General features: G+C 45.7%; 1 protein-coding gene across 1 annotated transcript; it reads left to right on the top strand.

Annotated features, from left to right (window-relative positions):
* Positions 1 to 776: 776 nt before the first annotated feature.
* Positions 777 to 19,431, top strand: LOC116945851 (GMP reductase 2-like). The gene is made up of 10 exons (XM_032960458.2): positions 777 to 954; positions 2,220 to 2,339; positions 3,017 to 3,100; positions 3,619 to 3,792; positions 4,772 to 4,853; positions 6,322 to 6,428; positions 7,681 to 7,723; positions 10,774 to 10,862; positions 17,886 to 17,956; positions 19,105 to 19,431. Exons 1-10 carry the CDS (start codon positions 868 to 870, stop codon positions 19,289 to 19,291), a joined length of 1,044 nt encoding a protein of 347 aa, XP_032816349.1. The 5' UTR covers positions 777 to 867; the 3' UTR covers positions 19,292 to 19,431.
* Positions 19,432 to 24,889: the final 5,458 nt, after the last annotated feature.

Below are 24,889 nucleotides of genomic sequence, written 5' to 3'. Positions count from 1 at the left end.
TAACCGTGAACAGAGGTGACATTGACCCTTCCGCATAGGCCACGTGCTACGAAGAAGGGCCATTGCCCGAAACATCGCCTAATTATATATTTTAAGGTCCGCAGTTTTATTACACGCTTTTATTTAACTCACTCCGTCTGTTGTTGTATCCTCAAATCTTGTAACTTAATTTTAACCCACTTCCCAATGTGGTATCGACTGCAAACTTGGTATACTTATGTCATACTGATGACAATACCATATTCTTCTTCTTTGGTTCTTTCGGTAAAGTCACGTAGAATGAGAATAAAATAATAAATTGAATATTATTGAATATTATTGTGTTATTTTATTTTATCAATTTATTATTTTATTCTCATTCTACGTGACTTTACCGAAAGAACCAAAGAAGATGAATCATTGCAGTCACGAAAGCTTTAAATCGAAATTGAAATACCATATTCTATCATTAAAAATTAAAAAATATATTTAAACATTATTTTTAAATGTTATCTTTCGGCTTGGGTCTAATTGTCCACGCTCAGCTGACGTTGGCTGTAATTGACCCACGGGCCCCTTACGTTGTGGCGAGCTTCGGGGCCACTTCCTGGAGTCGTGGAGTTCTTACATTACTAGTACGGTACATTTAATTAAAGCGTAGTTTTTAAAAAAATATATATATATTACTTATTTAAAGTTTAACCGGCGTGACTTGACCCCCACACCCGAACCCACACCCAACCATGCCAGTTCAGAGGTTTTCCCTCGGACATCCCCCCCCCCCACCAGCGTCCTCGCTTGCCAGCTCAGAGGTTTGTTCCCCTCTGTCTCTCTTCTCTGCCTGTGTCGCACGCTGGAAGGTTCCTTTGCCGGCGCCTTTGCACGACGATGCCGCGAATTGACAACGACGTAAAGCTCGACTTCAAGGATGTCCTCCTGCGGCCCAAGAGAAGCACCCTCAAGAGCAGAAGCGAGGTCAGACCTTGGTGGCGATGATGGTGATGATGGTTGTTGTTGCTGTCTTAGGTTGTATGAACTCCCTCACGAATGACCACCACGTACGCACGGCACGGCACGTGTCCCGGTTAACTCGACCGCTGTGCTAATGACAGCCGGCGTTCGTCATGATTTGGTGATCGTGTAACTTTCTCCTCGGTTGTAGTTCGTGTTTGAGTGTCCATGTCCCCCCCCCCTCGCCTGCCGACGACGACGAGCACGGTCAGCGAACGCAAATCGTCTTTTACTTGTGGTGGCTGACAGTCGTGACAGCTTTTGGCCCATTAGAGTTGTGAGGAGGGATCGTCGGGGGAGACGGTGCCTTCGTTTTTGGCAGCGTGGCCCCCCGGAGTCTGTGAGTATCGATACCCCGAGCGTTCTTCACCCGGACGGGTCGTTGATGGTTGCCTTCCTGTTGTTTTTTTGGGGGGGATGGGGGAGAGTCACCGTTGCCGTGAACTTATAGGTGAAGTATGGTCAAACCAGACCCCCCCCCCATCCGCCCCGTATGACCGACGCGACGTGCTATGTTAATGGGGCGTTCGGCCGACAGAGGATGTGTGTGGGAGGTTTGGTTTGGTGCTCAATGTGTTAGGATTGAGCCTCCTGGGCAGTGATTGTATTGTAAAACCAGCATGCCCCATGGCACAGCAGGCTGTTGTTTCAGGCTGCAGCGAGGAAACTTTCTCAGCTGACGGGTAGAAACACAAGAATATCCATTGTTGGCACCCTACTGCAATCAATGCTCGATCACTAACCCAGTAATTCCCATCGTCGTATCTCATGGCCAGCTTGAATCTTAATACGTGTTTATCCACTCTCGCTGTGTATGTGTGTGTTTTGTTTTAAATTGTATTGGTGTTGTAATGAGTTTTGTTTTGGTGGCCTGAAGCACCAATAATAGCAGGGGGGGGGGGGGGCAGGCAACCAAGGTGAAAGCGAGCTACTCATTTTCCTTAAGATAAAAAAAACTATCCTATCAGCTTTGTTTATTTTACCAGGTAAGGTAACACTGAGCTTTAAGGCTCTTTTTTCTGAAGCAACCTGGCCGCAAACGATAGCTCAACGAAGTGGCAGATCGCATGGAACATTTAAAGCAGCCACATTCTCAACACGCGCGTTTCTTAAGCTCGTAGAGCAAAAACGTTGGACATCATTCCGGAAAACACTCGGCACAATCATCGGAGCAGTGAACCTACACACAGTGCTAATGGAACAACGCGTTACGTTATTCCGCCCATCAGGTTGATCTGATTCGCGCCTTCACCTTCCGCAACTCCAAGGGCAACTACAGAGGAATCCCCATCATCGCTGCCAACATGGACACCGTGGGAACATTCGAGATGGTCAAGGCCTTAAACAAGGTGATGGTCCCCAATTCGGCGGTGGATGGAAATGTTTGGGTAGTCATGTTGTTGCACTGCAGGCCACTTGGGTGTCGCTATGAATGCGTGATTTTGTAATCTGTGCACTAGTGTAAATGCTAGCTAGTACTGTATAACTACAGACTGCATGTCTTCATATTGCACGCCATTGTCACTGCAGACAGCTGTTTGGGCATTATCAATGGGGTGCACTTTAATTTTAATTGTGTATTTTGAGTTTAGCGGAGGCAGTACATGGCCTAATGTTTTAAGGGAGGCCTAAGTAGATTTATTATTTTATTTTAGTTTTTTTTAACAATGTGAGAACTCAAAATACTAGAATCGTCTGATTTGCAAGAGTGGCCTTGATCGCCAAAATGACAGAAAGCTAAACCAAAGTTTGTTGCGAGTAGAGTTTATATGGATGTATGTACGTGGCTTTCAGCGGTCCGTTTGTAACTTCAGTCTCAGTTGATAAAGACGAAGCAACCATGCGTCAATAAGAAAGCCACCGGGCATGGGGTTGTCATGGTTTAAAATGTCAAGTATTCGGCTCACACCACTCGGATCAGTTCTTCTCGTCAAAATCAGCACCGTTGTCAAAATGTGAGCCTTAAAAGCCCCTTTATACCAGTGCGGGCATGGTAAAATAATTTGTGAATGTACTTTGTCTGCAGCACACCCTCTTCACTGCTGTGCACAAGCACTACTCTTTGGACGACTGGGTGGAATTTGCATCCAAAAACCCCGACTGTTTGGAGGTAACTACAGTTGGGAGATACTCACTGCTGGTTCCACCGGTGTGATGAAAGCACCAATGTACATTGTTTGATGCTAAAATGTGATCATGTGTACATGTAAAGCCTTTTTGTCAATACACTGCCGGAGGAGGGCCTCCCCACTTCGTATAGGCTGTGCGAACCAAATTACGCCAATGGTTGAAATCGCGCTTTCTTGGACCTGCCATCATTGTTGAACCGATGTTGGCAAGTCTTGAGTACAGTCCCATCACAATACTCAGTGCCCGCATTTGTGTGTGCATGTTTGCCAACGTACATACTGCCATGCTTAACATTCCTGGAAAGCATGATCAGAATCGGTCCTGTGCCTCTCTTGACAATGGTGGCCTGGGGTGGTGGTGGCGGTGGTGGCGGTCACGCAACCCTCTCATTCGCTGTTCAGCCCCTAATAAGTGCCCAAGAACAGCACTTGCCTCAACAGTGTGTTTAAAGGCTACACAGTAGATTTGTGTGTGTGTGTGTGTATCTGTCCTTTCCAGCATGTTGCCGTGAGCGCAGGCAGCGGCACCAACGACCTGGCTCGTCTTTCGGCTGTGCTGCAGGCCGTGCCAGGCGTCCGCTACATCTGCCTGGACGTCGCCAATGGCTATTCGGAGCACTTTGTCGAGTTTGTCAAGAGCGTGCGCGAAAAGTTCCCTGATCACACCATCATGGTAAGATGATGCCCAGAGTAATTTTACCACGATTTTCGGAGACCCGTTCTAACGCACTGTAATCATAGCTTTCAAAGTGAAGTCAGGGGTGGGGGGGGGGGGAGATATTGCCACCCCCCCCCCCACCCAATTTGTCAGAAAAAAATATACTGTAGCTCCTGCCAATAGATAAACCCACACCACATCGGTTATGGAGATTATTTGTTTCTCCGCAGTTCACACTGGTACTCCAGGATGTCCATTTCCTTCCATCCCTAAAATAAACACACAATGTAACTAGTATTGGACAAACGTCCCAATGCTGAACACGATCTTGCAAATGACTCGCTTGCTATTCCACAAAGCGACGTCGCCCCATTTTGCTGAAACTTAGGAGGACCCTCTTGAAAAAGAGCCATGCGACTCTGCCAGCCTTTCCTTGAAAAAACAAGCACAATAATACAATGTATAATGTTAAACTAAGTAACCCTCATGTCCTTTCCTGTCAGCTACAGCACCTCCATACAGTCGACCATATTTTACTACACATCTATAGTATCACCTGAGTACTGCCCCTCCAACCCTCACCGTCCCCCCCCCTCCCCCCATTCGTGACGTCATTCAAACCCTCTGACCTTTAAAATGTCCGCGCCACCTGTGGCTGTGGCGTGTAACCTCCTCATTGCGCTGCGCGTGCATTTTTGCGGCAGGAAAAGCACGAATGTGTAATTGCATGCAGTGTTTGGTTACGTAATGTGAACGGCCTTGTGTGTGCACAGAGCAATCTAAATCCTGATGAAGCCCTTTAAAATTGTCTGTTGATGTTCGTCGTTCACAATGACGAGGTCATTGGTAGCATGCTTGCTAGTGCTTGTCTGACTGCATCCTTTCAACTAGGTAGCCAAGCAAGACAAATTTGTGACTCAATTCAGTCTTTCATCATTTGAGATTTACATCTGCTGTGATGTATTATGTAACCTCCATGTGTTCCTGCATGTAGGCGGGCAACGTGGTGACAGGGGAGATGGTGGAGGAGCTACTTTTGGCTGGGGCTGATATCATTAAAGTTGGAATCGGCCCAGGTGGGTATAGATCATCATTTCGCATGTGCGGAGTGGTGAGTCATTTAAACGTATTACGTTAAAAATATAACAGGTAAAGGTGCAGCCCTGCAATTGCTTGCTCATGCCTCTGCTGGTGGAAGAGCCTCCAACGAGAGGGAACACCTCTGGAGGGTATTTGGCCTACTCTTCCACGCTGGCTGGAAGAGGTATTTATACATTCACGATCCCACTGCATGTGACCTACCCATCAACTGACTGTGGTGTTCCAGTTTATAATACTGGATGGATGGCGGCAGGGGGAATTGAAGAAACTTACCCGTTCTGTTGTAATAATGCCAATTATTTACCTCGAAGTGGGCTTGGGCAGGACGCATTACTGCCTTCAGCTGCCCACCACATCGCCCCACAAGCTTTTAACATCTATTTTGCATGGTGGTCACCCATCCAATCACTATATCCAGGCTCCGACTTTCTTAGCTTGCGAGATCTGATGAGACAGGTGCATTCTGCGTGATATTTTCAGAAGGGAATTGCAGACCTGTGTGCGTGTAAATCACGTTCTGTGGCATAGGTGGACACAACAATGTTGCACCTTGCTGAGCAGCACAAGCTGCCGTCTGTGTGTCTGCATGTCAGTGTGTGTGTGTGTTAGTGTGCGTGCGAGTGGGGAGCGGTAGTGTAACGGTTAGCACGCTGCGTTACAATCCTGGCGATCCAAGTTCGATTCCCGCTCACGGCCGACACCAGTGACGATTATCTGAACCGGTCCTGGGCCCCCCCTTGGTCGACTCAGCCTCAAATGAGTACCTGTTCTGGTGTGTAAACATCACCACTGGAGAGACAAATGCGGCCGGGCGCGATGCTGGCCACCCTTCTCCTCGTGTGACGTGCCGGCCTTCATAGGTGCTCGCTACAGCACTTGCCCCAACAATCTGTTAAGGCTATACGGGGGATCTTTATCTTTATGCGTGTGTGGGGAGCGGTAGTGAAGCGGTTAGCGCACTGTGTTACGAACCCGGCGATCCGAGTTTGATTCCCGTTCACGGTCAACACCAGTGACGATTATCTGAACCGGTACTGGCCCTCTCCTAGGTCTACTCAGCCTCAAATTAGTACCTGGTGTGGTGTGTAAACATCACAACTGGAGAGACAAAGGCGGTCCGGCCTTCATAGGTACTCGCTAACAGCACTTGCCCTAACAGTCTGTTAAAGGCTATATGGAGAAATTTTCTCTTTGTGTGTCTCTATGTCTCCCTGTCTGTATGTAACTCTCTGTGCATATGTAAGTCTGTCTTTACTCGTGTGGATTTTGTGTCGGTATGTCTGCCTGTTTTAACACGTCAATCTTTGTACTTGTCTGTCTGCATGGCATGTCTGTGTGTGTGTTTCTCCATCTGTGTGTCTGTATATATGTCCTTTTGTCTGTCTGCCTATCTGTGCGTGTGCGTCTTACCGCTTGTTTGTGTGTCAACACGCGTGTGTGTAGGCTCGGTGTGCACGACGCGCACCAAGACCGGTGTGGGATACCCACAGCTGAGCGCCGTGCTGGAGTGTGGGGACGCCGCACATGGACTCGGCGGGCACATCATATCGGTGAGGACGCTGCCGGACCAGCCAATATTAGGCCATCTGTCAGGGCACGTGCTGTTCACGAGCACCTATTAAGGTCTGCACCGGTGCAAGCAGAGTTGGCATCGCACAGCTGCCCACGCCTTCCCAGTGCTGATGTTTACAAATCACCGCGGCTGGTAATGATGGAACGAGACAACACTGTTTTTCAGAGCATGTACAGCAAACCTCTTGCCCCTTACGGGGGTAACATTCTTGAAAATATCCACAATTGCCAATATCCACAATCCGCAAACTTAAATGGGAAAACTAGGGTTTGGTTCACGGTTTGTAAAACGACACCCCCTCCATTTGTTTTATGTTATCCTACATCATCCAAACATTAAACAGGAAGTATTTTGAATGTAAAATACGATTAATGTTTTCTAGTGTTAGAAATAACTTGCACGGTAAATGTATAGAATGAAAACAAAATTAATGTAGTGTGCAATACTGTACACGTATCCGTGTACAGTACTGTACACTGCAGAAAGAAAAATCGTGCGGCTGAACTTTCCTCCCTCACTGGACGCTGAGAACACATGACCTGGCCCCTGTGATAGGCCGCGAGCAATACAGTTACGATGCGTACAGGAATCTCGCGGTCAACCGTGAATGGTCGAGCCACAGGGGCGTGATCGGCGAATTGTGCCTCAATAAGTTTGGCACGAAACCGCAAAACCGCGATAGTTAAATCCTGCGAGAGGGAAGGGTTTGCTCTATAATATTTGCTCACAGTGTGCATGAAGAAGCCAATTAACAATTTCATAAGCATTACTGTACAGAGGTGAAACACTGCTCATGTTGAGATTCTATCACATAGCGTTAATGAAATTTTTTTTTTTATTGATTTAAAAAACATGATGTTGCTGAGTTCATGGAGGATGCTCAATTTCCGAACCCTGTTGGATCTCCGCTTAGCTTCCGAGTTCTGATGAGATTGGGCACATTTCGGGTGGAACCGGCGTCATCTGTCACCGATCTGCGATGTAGCAATCCATCTAGTACCTGCACATTAGCTGATTTCATCGCTCCATCTCTGTAATTTCTGGGCGTGTTCCTCCTCCTCAGGCTACCACTCCGTCGTTAGTATCTACCACCGGCCATTTAGCCCTGCTTGCAATGAGACACGTGCTGTATAATGCTTTGTAAGTCGTTTGTATGTTGTCTTCATATAACAGCTCTCGTACCTACTAGGTGAAACGTGTATTTTTCTATGCGTGTGTATCTCTGGCAGGACGGAGGCTGCACTTGCCCGGGCGACGTAGCTAAGGCATTTGGTAAGGAATCGCAGTTTCTGAATTATTTTTTTGCTAAACTATCAAATATCTTTTTTAGTTTACCAGGTAAGGCACTTTTTTCAGAAGCGACCTGGTCAAAAATGATAGCTCAACGAAGTGGCTTATTGTGTGGAAATGTATAGCAGCCAAACACTCTAAAACACATGTTTCTTAATGTGATGGGAATAACCGGAAGACCCGGAAAAAGTTCTCGCAACTGTGGTGAGATATTTGCGTGAATTAAGCGTCCATGTCACATGCAAGCATGAGCAGGCGTTTTTTGCAAAAACGCACGCACTACCACAGGCTTTCGTGTGTTCACACAAGTTATCGGTGACACAGTCACTACGTTTCCAACTATACAGATGAGATGTGTGCGTGTGATATGTGTCTGTGTGGCTTGGGCTTCCACTGGGTCAGCTCAACATAAAATGGGTTCCTGCTATGGAGTGGTCAGCCTCCTTTCTGGCTGTGGCAAATATAGTAGGAATGTAATATTTCCAAACGCTGTTGGATCTCCGACTATACTATTACTACAGTATTCCCTCGGTTAACAGTGACATCGATTAAATGGTTTTCGGTTAACGTTTCGCCTCCCATAGGACCCCCATGGTTTCAACTAACGTAAACATGTTGATGAACGGTACGTTCACGTTATGCACGTGGGCGCCAAGTTTGGCCAATCCGAGCGCTCGTTAAGTAGGCTGAGCCATGCCCTAAATCAATCAGCAACGCCCATTTATGAGCGTTTAGACGACGACTGGCTATGTTTACATTCTGTTTTGGCAGTGGAAACAGCTCTCTTGCAAACTCATTTTGGTTCACAGTAGTTTTCGTGGAACGGATTAAAAACGTTTAACCGTGTGACTACTGTTTCTTTACTACTATATTTTTTACTATTGTAAGCAAATCAGACTGGCTTTATGAGACAGTGCTGGGCAGTGATGGCCCACTCCTGTAATCCAGCTAGCCAGGAGAAGGCAGTGCTGCAAGTGGACTAATCCTGTGGATAGTCTCTGGGTGCTCTGGTTTCCTCCCACACTCAGAAATTGGCTGAAAACATCACGACCCACCGTGGCTCTCCTGGATAAATAAGTACATTTACAAAAGAAAGGAAGGTGTTAAAATGCTTGATGAGTGTATTGAGATTGATGGATGGCATAGAGGATTTTAATTTAAAATGTTCTCCATGATGTCCCTTTATTTGTTCAGTGCAGTATCTATATTTGGATCACCTTGTATATTTTACCAAAAAATATAGCTTCATGGGAACACTTTCAGTCTACTTTCCTTAGTTTTTGTTTTGTTTTATCAACTGCAGAATTATTTTAATAATTAACTATTTTATCCACTTAATCCTCCTACTCAACAAAAATATCGCACTTTCTGGAGAATTATATTTTGTGGGCAATTAAGTGTTACAGGAAACCACTCTAATACATTCGTCAATAAAACTGTCCTCAATAAACAAATAGGCTAGGTTTCGGGCAATGGCCATCCTTCATAGCACATGAACAGAGAGATCAGAGAGACATAGTTAATAAGGATTGGAGACTTCATTTAACACCATAGGGCCTGATGAGAATTACATTTTTTAAAAAAATCTGATTACAAGTTTATACATTTGCATATGAATAGTTACCTAATATTATTGAGTATCAGGCAAATCCTCGTATAAGTGTGATCCGAATTGCGAACTTGAGCAACATGCAGCGAACACCCTGCCGCTGGGCCTCAGCACCGGCTCTAATCTTTAAGTTTCGTTAATGAGACAAAAAGACTTAAAAGTTACGATTACTTATATTGTGGCAATCTGTCGACAGCTTTCTTATTACTACTAAAATATGCCAAGAATGTGTCCCGTGCGTGACGTCACTCCACATGAGCCCCCCCGCGTGACGTCACTCCACATGAGGCCCACCCCCCTCATTAATATTCATGAGTGGGTGGATTTTTACACTTAAACGCAGAGGAAGGTCGAGCTGAATTAAATTATTTATGACGCAAAGTCGCTTCAAATATGACGTTTCTTTACAGAAAGTGATGGTAAAAAATAAATCTACGCAGCACAGTGCTACATCTGTGCGTGACGTCACTGCAAAAGAGCCCCCCCCCCCCTTCATTAATATTCATGCCCGCGTGGAAATTTACACTAACGTACAAGAAGGTCGTGCACTCCACATGCCGCACCCCCCTCATTAATAATCATGAGCGGGTGACGTCACTCCACATGCCGCACCCCTCCACAATAACCATGAGGGGGTGACGTTACTCCACATGCCGCACCCCTTTCCTCATGAATAATCATGAGCGGGTGACGTCACGCCACATGCCGCACGGGTGACGTTACTCCACATGCCGCACCCCTTTCCTCATGAATATTCATGAGCGGGTGACGTCACTCCACATGCCGCACCCCTCCACAATAACCATGAGGGGGTGACGTTATTCCACATGCCGCACCCCTCATTAATAACCATGAGCGGGTGACGTCACTCCACATGCCGCACCCCTCCACAATAACCATTAGCGGGTGACGTCACTCCACATGGGGCAACCCCCCCCCTCATTAATCATGAACTGAACAATTTTTATATTGAATATTTCAGATTACTGCAATATACACCCGTCCTTGGACGGGCAAAAAATGTGTACGTTTTAAGAGGTCAGTACAGGAATGTCACTGGAACGCTAGGACATCACCTGACTTTCATTTTAAAGTATTTTTTTTATTGTTAACAAAGCTTCATGCAATGTCAACACAGCCCGAGACACACCTCACGTGTGAAGGTGGGGAGCTTAGACATGGGCGCATAGTGCAACAATACATTTTTATGCATGGCCCTCTGCTGCCCACCACATATCCCTTGCAGCCTATCGCACCTGTTATGCACATTGGTCGCCCGTCCCAGCACCATCCGGTCTCAACCCTGCTTCGCTGCGATCGGGCACATGGGCACGCGTGAGATGAGAGCTGTTACATTTTTGCATTGCATCTTGTTCTAATGAGGAGGGGCTCGGCGTCACCTTTACGTATGTGCGTGTGGCAGGAGCCGGAGCTGACTTTGTGATGCTGGGAGGAATGTTGGCTGGCCACATCCAGAGCGGTGGGACCCTGACTGAGCGCGATGGCAAGCAGGTGATGATCACCTCTGTCCTGCACCTAACGTCGACCTCTATAGCTACAGCCAGCAGTGGTGGCAGTAGAAATATTTCTGGAGAGCTGGTGTTGTTAGTAGGTGTTGTCAGTGAAGCATTGCACGATTTGACGTTGCCTCGTGGCAGCACAAGACCGGGAAGGGCAGGCAGGGTGGGATAGTATCGTGCCATAGACCACTTTGGCTGCTGATTAGTAATGTGTACTCATTTATAGTCCTGTAATTAATCCACGGCTGGATGAAAGCATCATCATGGCCGTTGTGGGACCATACTTCATCTTACTGATCAGTACAGAGTTGTATATATTGTTTAAAATTGGTTGTAAAAAATATGGATCAAATACTAAAATGATTAAAAGGTGAAAATGTACATTAAATATTTTTATGTTAATGTAACTAAGTGTGAGTGTAATGAAAAAATGCTGTTAAGTGTAATTAGGAATGTGTGAAAAAAATTATTACTAATGAATGATTAAATTGAATGTGTGTGTATGTGATTGTGTGTGTGATAATGTGTATGTGATTGTGTGTGTGTCATTATTTGGTGACGTCACCGCCACTTAGTGGCGAATGGCGGTTGTTGTTGTTGTGTCATTATGTGTTTGTGATTATGTATGTGTGATTATGTGTGTGTGATTACGTGTGTGTGTGTGATTACGTGTGTGTGATTACGTGTGTGTGTGTGATTACGTGTGTGTGTGTGTGATTACGTGTGTGTGTGTGTGAGATTACGTGTGTGTGTGTGATTACGTGTGTGTGTGATTACGTGTGTGTGTGATTACGTGTGTGTGTGATTACTTGTGTGTGTGATTACGTGTGTGTGATTACGTGTGTGTGATTACGTGTGTGTGATTACGTGTGTGTGATTATGTGTGTGTGATCATTCGTTCTCTCGTTGCTTAGGGGTATGTATTGCCAATCGTGATAATATAAATGATTTTCGCTTTATCATTTACTGATTCTTGCTTTAACAATTACGTGTGTAATTATGTCAGGTCTCAGGATTCAGATCTTACCGCAGGATACAGTTCATCATTACGACAATGATGCATGAGTTAGGAAATAAGCACTCGGAAACCTGTTTTTAATCTAAACTACTTTAATATCAACTTACCCTCACATCCAAAAAACTCTTACAGTGAGGGAAAAAAAGTATTTGATCCCCTTCTGATTTTGTACGTTTGCCCACTGACAAATAAATGATCAGTCTATAATTTTTAATGGTAGGTTTATTTGAACAGTGAGAGACAGAATAACAACAAAAAATCCAGAAAAACGCATGTCAAAAATGTTATAGATTGATTTGCATTTTAATGAGGGAAATAAGTATTTGACCCCTCTGCAAAACCCTTGTTGGCAATCACAGAGGTCAGACGTTTCTTGTAGTTGGCCACCAGGTTTGCACACATCTCAGGAGGGATTTTGTCCCACTCCTCTTTGCAGATCTTCTCCAAGTCATTAAGGTTTCGAGGCTGACGTTTGGCAACTGGAACCTTCAGCTCCCTCCACAGATTTTCTATGGGATTAAGGTCTGGAGACTGGCTAGGCCACTCCAAGACCTTAATGTGCTTCTTCTTGAGCCACCTTTTTTGTTGCCTTGGCCATGTGTTTTGGGTCATTGTCATGCTGGAATACCCATCCACGACCCATTTTTAATGCCCTGGCTGAGGGAAGGAGGTTCTCACCCAAGATTTGATGGTACATGGCCCCGTCCATCGTCCCTTTGATGCGGTGAAGTTGTCCTGTCCCCTTCGCAGAAAAACACCCCCAAAGCATGTTTCCACCTCCATGTTTGACAGTGGGGATGGTGTTCTTGGGGTCATAGGCAGCATTCCTCCTCCTCCAAACATGGCGAGTTGAGTTGATGCCAAAGAGCTCAATTTTGGTCTCATCTGACCACAACACTTTCACCCAGTTGTCCTCTGAATCATTCAGATGTTCATTGGCAAACCTCAGACGGGCATGTATATGTGCTTTCTTGAGCACAGGGAACTTGCAGGTGCTCCAGGATTTCAGTCCTTCACGGCATAGTGTGTTACCAATTGTTTTCTTGGTGACTATGGTCCCAGCTGCCTTGAGATCATTGACCAGATCCTCCCGTGTAGTTCTGGGCTGATTCCTCACCGTTCTCATGATCATTGCAACTCCACGAGGTGAGATCTTGCATGGGCCCCAGGCCAAGGGAGATTGACAGTTCTTTTGTGTTTCTTCCATTTGCGAATAATCGCACCAACTGTTGTCACCTTCTCACCAAGCTGCTTGGCAATGGTCTTGTAGCCCATTCCAGCCTTGTGTAGGTCTACAATCTTGTCCCTGACATCCTTGGAGAGCTCTTTGGTCTTGGCCATGGTGGAGAGTTTGGAATCTGATTGATTTATTGCTTCTGTGGACAGGTGTCTTTTATACAGGTAACAAGCTGAGATTAAGAGTGTGCTCCTAATCTCAGCTCGTTACCTGTATAAAAGACACCTGGGAGCCAGAAATCTTTCTGATTGAGAGGGGGTCAAATACTTATTTCCCTCATTAAAATGCAAATCAATTTATAACATTTTTGACATGCGTTTTTCCGGATTTTTTTGTTGTTATTCTGTCTCTCACTGTTCAAATAAACCTAAAATTTAATTTATAGACTGATCATTTCTTTGTCAGTGGGCAAACGTACAAAATTAGCAGGGGATCAAATACTTTTTTCCCTCACTGTATCAGAAGACCAACAACAGTGCCCATGCAAATATACATACTCATCAATCCATGCTGGATGATCATAAAATCATCAATAGTAAAATCTCATAATCACGTGATTAATACAAAATAATAGGTAACACCTCAAAATGGCAATATTGGTACAGAATACGTGGTCCTCAAATGCGTATCAAATAGAAAGTATCCATGATCGAATCTCATGATCACGTGATTACAATAAAACAATAGTCTAACATCTCATGGTAACGCGACAATACACTATTCCTTTGTTATGGTGTGTGATGCATGCAAGCTAAGATTCTTCTTGGCCCACAACCTGTGCAAGGTAGAGTTAAAAATAGTGTAAAGTTAATGTTCCTTCTGTCTTCTCTCTTCCCGAACAATTCCTCGAAATCCCACAACGATGTTTTTAGAACGGCGGTTTAGTCCACAGCTGCAGTGCGCTTGTGGCCACGCCGCTCGCTACTCCTTCGCAGTGTTGTCTGTGCATCATGCTCAATCCACAGCTGGACTCAACACTGGTTGATTACGGGGGCCAGACCCCGGACTTTACCGTTGTAGGGATTTGTTCCCTAAGACACATCAGAGCCTGAAGCTCCTCCCACTATCACGCCCCTCGCATTCATCTGGTCAGTCTTAATTAACTTTTTGTTCTGGCTCCGGCGGACATCCTGGTGCCAAGGGTTATCAGCTCGACCATACTTTCCCCCTTCCTCCGGAGGTCATCCCAAGACTAGTGTGGACACAGCTTGTGCTTAATTGCTCCTGGTGTGGCCTTTTTGACTCGTAGAAGCTGACCCCCAGGTGTGGTGTGTGTGTGTCTGTAGCCATGTGTTTATTGTCAAATGGCCTCTATATTATCCATGTGTCATGGGAACGGCCTCCTTTCCTCTCTCTCTCTCTGTCGAGCCTGATTTACCTAATTCGATTCTCCCTCCTTCGGTTGACTCAGCCTGAGTATGAATACCTGTCGCGGTGTGCGATGATAGCCATTGGGAAGACAAAGGCAGTCGGGCATGGCTTTGGTTATACCCCTTGCATACATTATGTTGGTCGTGTAGAATTAACAACCATAATATCTAAAAATACCTATTGTTCTGAATGATTCTTAGCTTCAACGCTTAAGTTTTACATGTTTAACCCAGATTGTACGGCGTAACAGTAATTGTTATTAAGGTTACGCGCAATAGTCATTGAAACCTTTTAAACTTGAGCTGCATGAATTTCGTTTTAAAGCTTTCGTGACTGCAGGGATCATATTCTTGGTTCTTTCGGTAAAGTCACATAGAAGGGAAATAATAAAATAACAGTAAAAATAAAACAATAAAATTCTCACGACGTTTCGATTGCAACACAAGCAATCATTATCAGGTGTGAAAACCACAGCAAGAAAATGTTCTTGCTGTGGTTTTCACAAATAATAAAAATATAAAACAATAAAATTCTCACGACGTTTTGACTGCAACACAAGCAATCATCATCAGGTGTGAAAACCACAGCAAGAAAATTTTCCTGCTGTGGTTTTTACAAATAATAAAAATATAAAACAATAAAATTATCACGACGTTTCGATTGCAACACAAGCAATCATCATCAGGTGTGAAAACCACTTGAGCTGCATGGTTATATAACTACATCCTATCAGCAAGTGAATGTTTAATACCATGATATTTGAAAATATTCCTATGCTGTGGTGGTCAATCCAAACTTCACAACTTTTCAAGCCAAGGCTTGTGGATAATTGACCCTTATGGCGGTACCCCGGGGTACCAAATAATACAAAATGCCCGAGGCAATTAAATATTTTATTTCTGGGACACTATTTTTTTCCAGGGGTTGTACTTTACTTCGCGACTGGGGTACCGATCAATCTGAAATCAGTGCCACACTCCACGATGTCGAAACGTCAAACATTAGCATAAAAAATCCATTCTCAAAAAATTAAACTTTGAATAGCGCATCGTGAGTACAGCTCGTCGAGATGAGTCGATTGCCGCATCGCCGACCATCAGCAAGACTAAAAATTACTGCATCACGGACATGCGAGAGCCGGTGTACTATGGTACCCCGCGGTACCGCCATAAGGTTCAATTAACCGCCCAAATGCTGAGTCTCCTTTGTGTGAGGGACAGCTGAAGAAGCAGGGGCACCTCCTTTTGCCTTTGTAGTTTTAAGGGAGGAGTATCACAGGCTTCCATCAATGCGTATTTTTAGAACGTGCTAAAATCAGATATATGTAAAAAATATACTATAACAAAAATAGGCAATATCACTCTTAATATTATTCTTTGGAAAAATTAACAGTCTTTAGAGTGAACACGGTCCGTGGCTCGGGTGGCTGAGGGCCTTAATAGTCTTGCTCGCCTTCCTACAGCATCGAGTGGTGTAAATGTACTGTAAATGTACACAAGCGGTCGTCTTTTCCTCAAGACGACTGCTTGTGTTGCGATCGAAACGTCGTAGTTTTTTGTTATTTTGTATTATTTTCTTTGAACCTATCTACGTGACTTTACCGAAAGGCCCAAGAATATGAATTCCTGGTTATCACGAAAACTTTAAGTCAAGATTTAATGGTGGACCTCTTGAAGCATGTGGAGACAATAGACTGGGATAGGGAGAGATTGAATATGTCCGTAAACACTCCAGCCAGCTGATCTACGGATGCTCTGAGAACGCGGCTCGGGATGCCATCCGGCCCGGCAGGCACAGAGATTGAGAGCCCACAATACTTTTGAGCAGCAGGGGCCCGCGTCGGTGGGTCGGTGTTGTTTTTCTCGAAGCGAACAAAAAAGGTGTTTAGCTTGTCTTGGAGTGAGACGTCAGTGTCCTTAACGCAGCTGGTTTTCCCTTTGTAATCGGTGATTGTCTGGAGTCCTTGCCACATGCGTCTCGTGTCTGAGTCGTTGAGTTGTGACTCCACTTTGTCCCTGTACTGTCTTTTTGCTTCTTTGATTACCTTTCGGAGGTCGTAGCTGGCCTGTTTGTATTCGTCCATGTTCCCGGTCGTCCGACCGTGGTTAAATACGGTGGTTCGCACTTTCAGTTTTGCGCGGATACTGTCATCCACGATTTTTGGTTGAAATATGTACAAATCATCACCATTGGAACAACATCGGCTATGCACTTCTTGATGAACACGGTGACTGAGTCTGTGCACTCGTCCATGTTATTCCCGGAGGCTACCCAGAACATTTCCCAGTCCACAGAAGCAAAACAGTCCTGAAACACAGATTCCCATTGGTTAGACCAGCATTTAACAGTTTTAGTCACAGGCAATTCCTGTTTCAGCTTCTGCCTATAGATGGGTAGGAGCAGGATGGAGGCGTGATCTGATTTGCCCAACGGTGGGCGGGGGAGGACTTTGTATCCATCCCGGAAGGGAGAATAGCAGTGGTCCATAGTCTCGTCTAAGTGTGTGTGGCATTTGATGTGCTGGTGAAATTTCGTGTTAAAATCCCCAGCCACAATGAACGCGGCTTCTGGGTGTGCGGCTTCCAGTTTTTTTTTATTACCGTATAAATCCTTGAGAGCTTGAGTGGCGTCGGCCTGTGGGGGTATGTATACATTCGTGAGGATAACAGAAGATAATGGGGTCGGCATTTTACCGTCAGGTACTCCAGGTCGGGTGAACAGAATGATGATCGCTTCTCTACATTGCTGTGGTAACACCAATAGTTGTTAATAATGAAGCATACCACTCCTTTGCTTTTCCCCGACGCCTTTGTCCTGTCCCCCCATTCGATGGAAAATCCATTGGGATGAATCGCTAGGTCCAGCACCAGTGGGGAGAGTCATGTTTCAGTCAAACAAACGACATTGCAGTCTTTCACATCTCGTTTGTAGGAGATTATCGATCTAAGCTCGTCCAGCTTATTGACAAGGAACTGAACATAGGCTAGCAAGGTACTGGGAAGCGAGGGGCGATTGGCCCGTATTTTCAGCCTCACTAGAGCGCATCGCCTCTCCTGCCCTGTCTGTGCCGGCGTCTCCTGGAGATGAACACTGGGTAAGATAAACGGAGCTGCTTCAGGGGGTCCGAACAAAGGCTCCAGGTCAGGAAATTTGAAATCAAGGTGGGTAACCGATGATGTAATGACCAACAGTGCTTGGCGGTCATAATAAATAATAGCAAAGACGTTCTGAGTACAAAAAAAATAAAAAGTAAGAAAAAACAACAAAAAACTGCAAGGTTGTGTAGGAGCAGGCAATGAGGCTACCTTCTCTGTCGGGCTATTTTGAAGCTGTATTCCGCAAATGAGTTTTGATATGTGTGGCTTGCTGTCCATTGTGTTTGGTGCCAGGTGAAAACATTTTATGGCATGAGCTCAGGGACCGCAATGGAGAAGTACGCTGGAGGAGTGGCTGAGTACAGGTAAGGATATGCAAATGATGCTTGTCTGAAGAATCCTTCGTTTTCACGAACACAGGAAACCAAACTCTGCCTGTCCGGTTCTGTCCCAGAAACAGCACCACGGAACCGGGATCCATGTTCCCAAGTGCCACAAGATAATTAGGCCCTTTTTATGGGCTGGGCCTTTGACTCCCAATATTTATTGTGATTAGCGCATGGAAACCCTGTAGCCCCTATTTAAAAAATATTCAGTGTCTGAAATAAATCGTGATGAATGAATCGTGGCAGGGTTCAATGGAGAGGTGTCTTGAAGAATAAAACATAACCTGCAACATCTCATTGTCCACAAAGTTGACTTATTAAGAGTATGTGGATTGAAAAGGCTTTTTGCCTTTTGTGCAGAGATGACACAATAAAAACTACAAGTGTATTATGGAGTGTTCTGTTAATGTTTACATTGATTATATTTAAAATGTATTTTGTGGGTTATCGCTCTTTTAAGCATACAACTGCATTTTTTACAATATCACTACTAAATAGAAATAAGCCTTCAGCAGGATATTAATGGATACGTGCATCTGGAAACCAATGTTCAAATGCAGTTGAGTTTGTGTTCATGTCTTCACGATTGGTATCAAACTTAGGAGCTTTGTGTTTGTGTATGCAGGTGAGAGAGTGGGGCCCTTAACACAGGTCGATGAGCCTGTGTGTGTATATGTTACAGATGCATGGGTTTGCATATCAATAATGATGTGTGGGCGGCTGAGTAACCAGTGGAGAGGCACAGCAGGGGTAAGGGCATTTATCTTGCCTGCAAAAATTCACGCCCCAGTTGATGCTTTGCATCTGATGGATTCCAAACCCTGCCTCGGTCAAGACTATGACATGGTCAACAGCGCGAAAACAACCACCTGACCCCCACACCGCATGGCATGCTGCCACTCGTTAACTAATCAGACTTGATGCTCAGGTTATACAGAAAGTCTGCACACCGGTCCGTGTGTTGCGCATGGGGAAGAAAAATGTCGACCGGTCGTGGTGCTGCACCACTCCCTCATGTGCCATATCGACCTTAATGGTGCTCGCCGGCAGCAGTGGACCACCATGATTCCATAACGCTACGCATGGGTTGTCGTCGTCGCCGTCTTTGTCCCCGTGTGCGCGGGCAGGGCATCGGAGGGCAAGTCGGTGGAGGTCCCGTACCGCGGCGACGTGTCAGACACAGTGCGCGACATCCTGGGCGGCGTGCGCTCCACGTGCACCTATGTGGGCGCCGCTAAGCTCAAGGAGCTGAGCCGCCGCACCACCTTCATCCGCGTGACGCAGCAGATCAACGCCGTGTTCAGCAACAACTAGCCGGCACGCATCCGCTGGAGCGTTCGCCACGCGATGGTCTCAACGCGGCGCCGTCAATGGCCGTGCCCCGCCGATGTCTCTGTGCTAGGGGAGGGGAAGATGGCTGCTTCATTTTATAGGGCCTGTAACTTAATTTTATACAGCCCCGTATGAGGCCCATCACATTGCGCATACCTGTCAACTCGTACGGTTTACCCGTATTCTTGTACAGCGAAATTGAGTTTCCAGGTCCATCACAGGAACAAAAAATATTCTGTCTATTTGTGTTTCTCCCTTGTGATGGGACTTTTTAGTATGAACGTTGAGATTTATAAGGGTACAGCGTGACAAATAAAGTCGGAATTGGTCTGTAATAAGGTAGGCACTGATGAGGGGTTGACAGGTATGACATTGAAACAGCCTACTTAAGATATTAATTTATCACCACAAGCATCGTAGCCACACTAGTTCTGGAGTGGTACATTTTCCAACTGGCATCGCTGTGATTATAATTTTTCGTGCGCCCAGTCACTTCCATCACAGCGAGGGTGTGTGTTGCATTAGAGGAAGTGAACGAGGAGTATGTTGACTTGCATGGCCTTGCCAAAGGTATTTAAAAGTAACAATTCGGCTCTATGTAATAAAGAGTACCCCCACCCCTGCACGATAATAGTACAGAAAGACATTCCAAGTGCTTTAAATGATCGTAGAAACTGAATTATTCCTCGGCATACAACGATTCATTAACTTAGATCGTCATGACCATAACGCTTGTACGAATTGATTGTTTTATTTATACTATTTTTTTTCTTTCGGCTAAGGTTTGGGGCACAAGGCGGCTACAAAATTAGACATTACAATGAGGAATGACGGGATGGAACGGGTAAAGAGGACAAAAGTAATTGAGTCTCCGGATTCAAATCATGACCCAGTTCCTTCATTCGCAGAAGGAGGGGAGTGAATCGTTACACACAATCATTTTAAATTATGTGTTGATACTGCCTACGTTATTGATGAATGCATTGAGTTTTTGTTGTTGCAGTTATTCCAGCCCGCTTTACACCCGTTTGACCCAACCTCGGCCGCTTGACTCGCTTTCCTTTCCCATCCCAAAGCCAAGCGGTCAACCTCGCGAAGTTTCACCTCGCTGGGCCACTGGCAAAGGTGTTTGAGCTCCACTCTGTGGTGCTGCGTGAGCATTTGAGAATCACCACAAGGTTAAATTGATTGAGTTGGCTTTCGTCGGAGTAACTGGGCAGGAGAATTGTCCCTTTTGTCGCAGGCACAGGTGAATTTAGACCCCAGACAGACACAAAATGAGGTAATGACCATATTTGTGATTAACGAGAAAGTTCATGATTGTATCGCGTGTCATTTTAACAGTTATTCCTTCGGCTCTGCACATTTCGTCTTCACAGTGAACATTTCAGCTTTCGGGGGTTTTTAATGTGTTAAACCAGCGGTCCCCAACCTTTTTGGCACCAGGGACCAGTTTCGTGAAAGACAATTTTTTCGTGGAAGACAATTTTTTTTCACGGACCGGGGTGGGGGGGGGGTTCATAATTGGGTCTTTCCCCCCTTTTAAAAGAAGCTCTCCAGCGACGTTTGTTTTTTACTCATTTTGGCTACTGGGGTTAGAGTTTGTGGGCTTACCAACACTGTGACTGAGACAAGTGCGCAGTGTGGGAAAGGCGCGGACGGAAGTGGTAAATAATAAAATAATTGGCGGGCCACGCGCGGACTCACCGCTGTCACCTCCTGCTGTGCGGCCCGGTTCCTAACAGGCCGCGGGTTGGGGACCCCTGTGTTATACATTCCGGATCTCATCCGAACTACGTTTTAATATTACCAGGCTGGAAAAAAGATATATAGAACAAAAGTTTTGGACATTAACGAAGGATTATGAATTGACGTAGCCACTTATTTTAATACAACGATTTACTTAATAAGAATAATACTTGGCATTTAACAAATTAATATAGTGACAAAATGTGCACAATAAACATTCCACATGCCCATTTGTATCGACCTAATGTGAGAATGGGAATAACACGGAGAGTGTTTATTATTCTTGGTTCTTTTGGTAAAGTCACGTAAAAGGGAAACAATAAAACAATAAAAATATAAAACAATAAAATTCTCACGACGTTTCGACCGCAACACAAGCAATCATCATCAGGTGTGAAAACCACAGCAAGAAAATTTGTTTCCCTTCTACGTGACTTTACCGAAAGAACCAAGAATATGAATCCCTGCAGTCATGAAAGCTTTAAATCTAAATTTAACACGGAGGGTGTTTATTATGGAACAGCACGGCCCTATGGCTGATCCAATTTATTTATGTTTGCAGTACCAGTTTTACAATAAGTTCCCATGAGAACCCACTCGCAAGGCTTTCACCAATCCCACGTCCCAGGTCTGGACTGGCCGACCAGATAGCCAGGCATTTTGTCAGTTGAACTAAACCTGGAGTTAACCGTCACCCAGCCGGATGTAAATCACTTGCTGGATGATGGAAGTTGATGTTCAAAAGTTGGACCAAGATTGTGTAATGCAAGCCCCACGAGCGCTTGCTGAATATTCGTCCCGTTGCTTGGCAGTCGAGTTCTGCTGCACATGTTACAAAGTTCGCAACCAAACCACCTGGCTCAAGAACAGGCATTTGCATTGCCCTCCCAATCGTCACAGGGCGCAGCTTAAGCCAAGGTGGCTTCTGATATGTTGCACGTTGGGCCATGGCAAAAAAAACACTATCATCTGTAACGTGTGTTATGGCAAAACTTTAGGGTTATCGATTGATTGAAAAGGTTAGTCCATGTTTACCGGCTCTATAAATACATCTGTACCATTAAAGTTTCGTCGCTACAGGTGGTACCTAAAGTCAAATTATCTGGTCTGTGTTCACACAGCTGGATACGTGCGTGGGAAGGCGGTGGAGGGATTTGCTGGCCGAACGGACAATGTTTTCGCTGTCACGGAGTTAAGATGTGCTCAGACGAGAGTGCTAGGTAGCACTCATCTCCGCTGGGAGCCCTGCAGCAGAGCCATTGGTGGCAACTCCACTTTCTTCAAGAGGGGAACGGGGTTTTTTTCCACGCGCGCAAAATAAAATCTGCCTCCGCAAATCGAGTTGCCATCGAAGCGCTACTCTTAACCATGACCGGCGCCACTGGATCTAACCACTGGACCCAACCACTGTATCTAACCCATATCTTAAAGAGAGAGTCCGTGTCTTTAAGATCTTAAAGAGAGAGTCCGTGTCTTTAAGATCTTGCAGTTAACCAGCATTGACTCGAGCAAGCCTGGCTGCTGGGATACTGTATTTCAAAACCGGTGTAGAGTTTGCTTCTTTCTGAATTGTGAACTCCCACGGGGACTTTTAGCCGATGCGTTGTCAGAAATACTTTTGTTTTTTTGGAGAGACATAAAAAGGAGGCATCCGCTTTATCAATTGTGTGATATATATAAGTTCCTCGTGCTGCCATAATTCACCCCGGGGGTCTCCACGCAGTGAAGAGGTCAAGGTTGCACTCATGCGTTGTGTTTTCATTCTTTAACCATCATCGCTGCTGCGTGTCCTCTGCTCGATCGCCGACCGCGATGCTCATCAACACGTGATGGTGGTTCTTCGTTAGCCGTACCCGGCGAGCTACCACCGCGGCTGAGCGCGAATTTGTTTTCCCATGACGCCGATTAAGTCGCGGACAAAGGAGCCGCTTCTTAGGCGCCGGTGTCGGCAGCGCCGGCGGCACGTCAGCTGATTTCGGCGATGTGAGCGAGATCGCGACGAGAGATCAAAATAGCCGTGTTCTTATGGAGACGCGATGCGGGGGTTGCATTCCAAGTGTTAGCTGCGCTCGTTGTTCTCCCATTGACAATATGCTTTTTTATAAAAGGGAGGAATTTAGCCCATTTGGATGTCATGGACCTCATTTACACTTTTTAAACATAACACGGCTGAGCGCGCCGTGTTATACAATTGCGCTGCTATTGATGGTGTAGCAGTTGTGGAGCAATCGCGCAGCGCAGTTAGCGCGCTGCGCTACTTTCCCGGCGACTCGAATTCGATTCCCGCTCATGGCCAACAGCAGTGACGAATATCTGAACCGGTCCTGGGCCTCCCCTACGTCGACACGGCCTCAGTTGGGTCCCCGGTGTAGTGTGTCAACATCGACACTGGGGAGACGAAGGCAATCGGTCGTGGTGCTCGCCGTCCACCCCCTCGTGCCGTTCCGGCCTTCAATAGGTGTTCGTTGAAAGCACTTGCCCCAACAGTCTGTTAAGGCTATACAGGGGATCTTTGCCTTTTGATCTGTGGTATAGTTTCGCGTTCGCTGTGTTCGTGTTTTTCGAGCGCGTGCGGATGGTGTCGAGCGAGAGAAACCAGGCCGACGCAATTGTTCAGAGACGTGCGGTGTAATTAATAGTCATAAATCGAATCGATTTCGTATTGTTTTGTTCACGAGACAGGAGGGGGGAGTTAGCGACATTAGGGATGTTAGGATGGGTTGAACTTCGACTCTGGTGGCACATGCGACGATGATTGTGACTGATTCCGGTAATAATGATATCTGTTGCTAATGATCATGGTTGAGGATGATGAACGAAGGTGAAATCATTGCTGATACTGCTGATGATGCCACTGCTGATGCTGCAGATGACCTGGTGATGGGTAGAGCTCCAGTTAAAGTACAGAGAAAGATCCAACCCCATTGGACAAATCAACAACTGGCCATGAGAACGAGGCACATTGGAGGGCTTCATCTGTCTCACCAGCCTCACCTGGCAGCCAGGAAGAACCGAGCAGTTCGTGCATTGTGCTATGAATTGGCAACCTTAGTTCATAATAAACAATGGAAGCATGAAGACTGCAAAAAAATCAAGTTGATTGGTAAAATCACAAAGCGTAACCGTCATAAAACTCGGGGAGAAAACATTAAAGACCTTGCAAAACGACGTGCATGCAATGAATTATTCCACTGGAACACATTCTCGTTTTAAGTCGGGGGGAAGGTTCCATATGCCACACTTGGAGGGGTTTCCTGGTCCCTTTGCAGTACGACAAAGGTAAAGCACCAGACACCCGTGGACCTCATCGCAGAATAAGGATCAACATCAGGCGTGCAGTTTATTCGTGTTTACACAGGAATTAAATACCTCAAATGTGGAACGATGTATGCGTCAATCATTCTATAAAAACAGAGGGGGGTATCCGATTGGCCCCTGATGGGCCGTGGGCGAGAATAACAATGGAGTGGTTGCCAAAGGAGGGAACGCACCGTGAAGAGGGCACATCCACTGGATATGGAGCTCGTTACAGGTCCTAAGGGCAGAGGTCGGGAACCTGCGACTCTTTAACGACTGATTTGGTGACGTTATTCACATCGCATCGAGGCACTTAAAATTAGCAGGTTTTTTTTTTACAGAATTCGTTAAAAAAAAGGCCCATCGTGTTATTTCGGTTGCTGACAACGGAGTGACGGCTGAAGGATATTTATGTAGAACTTATTTGGCACTGCACGAAGCCGATCGCGCTAATCGGCGTGCGAGGTGCTAGGCAGCTCGGCGCATCCACTGCAGAGATAAGAGTCGTGAGATCAGCTCATTGTGCAGGAGTGA

This window comes from Petromyzon marinus, chromosome 25, assembly GCF_048934315.1.
Source record: "Petromyzon marinus isolate PM22_M1 ecotype Great Lakes invasive population chromosome 25, UKy_Petmar_22M1.pri1.0, whole genome shotgun sequence".
NCBI lineage: Eukaryota > Metazoa > Chordata > Hyperoartia > Petromyzontiformes > Petromyzontidae > Petromyzon > Petromyzon marinus.
Note: the sequence above shows the minus strand (reverse complement) of the source record. Positions and strands in the feature narration are given on the sequence as shown.